The 2,911-nt window shown below is 37.5% G+C and overlaps 1 protein-coding gene across 1 annotated transcript; it reads right to left on the bottom strand.

The window, feature by feature from the left end:
• Window positions 1–427: 427 nt before the first annotated feature.
• On the bottom strand, window positions 428–1,781 carry LOC132062621 (short-chain dehydrogenase reductase 3b-like). The gene is made up of 2 exons (XM_059455155.1): window positions 1,543–1,781; window positions 428–1,193 (listed from the first exon to the last, which is right to left on the bottom strand). Exons 1-2 carry the CDS (start codon window positions 1,557–1,559, stop codon window positions 428–430), a joined length of 783 nt encoding a protein of 260 aa, XP_059311138.1. The 5' UTR covers window positions 1,560–1,781.
• Window positions 1,782–2,911: the final 1,130 nt, after the last annotated feature.

Genomic DNA, 2,911 nt, shown 5'->3' with positions numbered 1-2,911 from the left:
ATATGTACTTTTAAATTTTAATTAAATAAAAGTAAAAACTTAATTGAATTCTTTGATCATATATATTTAAAATAATTTTTCTATGTAAAATAATCTTGATGGTAAACGTTCATTAATACTTGTCCTTTTTGATAATTTGACATTCAAAATCACTTTTTAAAGAAGAATAGCTAAACACAAACTTTTTCTAACCAAAAATACTTTTTTGAAAACACTTTAAAAAAAAAGCATTTCTCAAAATAATTAAGCACGCAGTTTTAGCCACCAGGACAAACAGGCTCTTAATGTCAAGTCACTTTAGAACAGAAGAAATTGACGTTCACTGACTCAAATGTAAGTAAATTCCCAAGATACATGCTTGAATGTATGAGTGAAAAAAATACCATGGATCCTCTCTTCTTTTTCATCGTTCAATTCACAGGAAGATCTAATTTAGCTTCATAATAGAGCTGAGTCCACCATCAACAGCCAAATTATGAGCACTAACATAAGCCGATTCATCTGATGCCAAGAAAAGTGCTGCTTCTGCAATATGCTTCGTGTTAAGAGTAACACCTTTCAAGTTAGCTTTTTCACATATTCTAGCTTCAATGCCGGCCCCATTTCCACCGTATGTTTCACGCACCAAGGGCGTAACAATGCCGTAAGGCGATACACAATTCACCCTAATTCCATATTGCCCCAGCTCACGCGCCGCCGCTTTCATCACGCCTAGGATTGCGTGCTTCGATGCCACGTAGGCTAACGGAGCTTCCCCAGCTAGGATTGCCTCTACGCTTGCTGTACATATGATGGACCCGCGGGCTTTTTTAGCTACCATGACTCTAGCCGCATGCTTGACCGCTAACGCGGATCCACGCGCGTTAACAGTCATTGTCCTGTCAAATACTGTCATATCCATTTCGAGAATGCTGCCTAGGGTACCGAGAGTGCCAGCATTGCTGAACATGATGTCGAGGGTGCCGTATTTTGCGACAGCATAGGCGACGGTTTCCTCGACTTGTTTCTCGTCGGTGACGTCGCAGTGGTGGTATGTGGCTTTGTCTGTTCCTATGGAGGCCACAACTTGGAGACCAAGTTCATCTTGAATATCGGCAATGACCACACAAGCCCCATGTTCAACGAACAATCTTGCAGTTGCTTCACCAATGCCACTTGCAGCACCAGTTATTACAGCTACTTTACCCTCTAACCTGGTGCCACAGAAAAGAACAAAGTCAACAAACCAAAGATTGTAGTTACTATTGCTTTATCAACATACTCAGTGAAGGGTTGAGTTTACACAGACCTTACCCTATCTTGGAAGGTAGAGAGGCTGTTTTCGGTAGACCCTCGACATAACGACATAGTTAAGTATTGTTTTACGGAAGCAAATTTTACACTTCAGATTTACCTGCTTTCTTTTAGTTCCTGATCTGATGCTGCCTACCAAATTCTTATTTGCATCTCTATGTTTATGTGAGTGCGCAGAAATGGAATACATATAGACGTCTTAATTGCTGGTATAATGAAAAGATACTAAAACTGGATATTAATATTTACCTGAGCTTATTTGCCATTGGAAGACGAGCAAATTTCTTGCGGCAGCGCCGGACAACTTGATCGTTGTTTTTAAGTTTCCTTCTAACTTACTGAACAAACCGGTTCAGTTGGATCTACAATTATAGTACAAAATATTAAGAACAGTTAGCGTAATTGGACGTTTCTTCTTTTATTGGTAAAGTTTTCATTCAGCTGACTGCGCCTTGAGCTACGCAAAGAATATCGGGAGAAAGCGGGCTACCGGCAACAGTATAGGGATCTACGTATATTGTTGGCAGATCTGCGACCTCAAAACTTAAAGAGGCATGGAATACGAACATAGTATATAATTACCACTTGCTAGGCATTATCAATTGAGTTTAAGTCTAGTCTAATTAAATTTTACATTATCAAGTTATTTTACTAATACTCCGCCATCCATTTTTTGTTTTTTCATATTTGACTTGACACAACCTTAATTAAGTAATTAATAAAAATGATAAATTTACTATATCATCTTTTAAATATAATAGATTCAATATTTTGAAAAATGTATTGAAAATGAATAGTACGTACTTAATAATATGAGTAAGATAGACATAAAATTATACATTATCTCTTGATTTTCAAAATTAGGCAAGTAAAATTGGATATCTATCTTTTGTATAGTGGGCAAATTTGCACCCTATCCTTTTTTGTTTTTTTGGCAACTTGCAGTATTTTCGATTCTGCCCTCGTATTTTTTATTTTATTTTTAAAAGAGCAGTTTTATTATTTTGCAAGAAGTTGAAGAGGTTAGGGTGCAAGTCATAAAAAAACATAGGATAGAGTGCAAGTTGCAAAAGGAAGCACACATTAAGGGTGCAACATGCAACAGACCCATAAATATTCTTAGATAAACGTAAAGGTGTCAACCGGTTCGGGCTAACCGGTTTTAACCGTGCCGATCGGTTGCCAAACGAGCCGGAAGTAGAAGCCGGTTAAGTTCCGGTTCCTGCTAACCGTGTAATTGTTTGCCGGTCGGTTCCAATATTTTTTGAACCGGGAATCGGTTAAATACGACAAGAACCGGGGAGCCAAAGCAAGTGAAAATTATAAAAAAAAAAAAAAAAAGGAAAAGCCCGGATTGGGCCATCCCAATTAAGATTAATGGGCCGATTGGCAATGGTCCCATTTGCAAAAATGACCGAATTTTGCCAAACGCCATTTTGTTAATTTTTGGCCCCAAATATTTTTTTAACACTTTAAGCCCATCCCCCACCCCTATATAAACCCTTCTTCATTTTCATTTTAATTCACACCAATTCACTCTTCTTCATCTTTCTCTCAAATCTCAATCTCTCAATTATAATTATTTTGCAATAACTAGCCACAAAGTCTTATTATAGTT

This window comes from Lycium ferocissimum, chromosome 7 (assembly GCF_029784015.1).
Source record: "Lycium ferocissimum isolate CSIRO_LF1 chromosome 7, AGI_CSIRO_Lferr_CH_V1, whole genome shotgun sequence".
In the NCBI taxonomy this organism is placed as follows: Eukaryota; Viridiplantae; Streptophyta; class Magnoliopsida; order Solanales; family Solanaceae; genus Lycium; species Lycium ferocissimum.
This window is presented reverse-complemented; position numbering and strand designations above follow the sequence as displayed.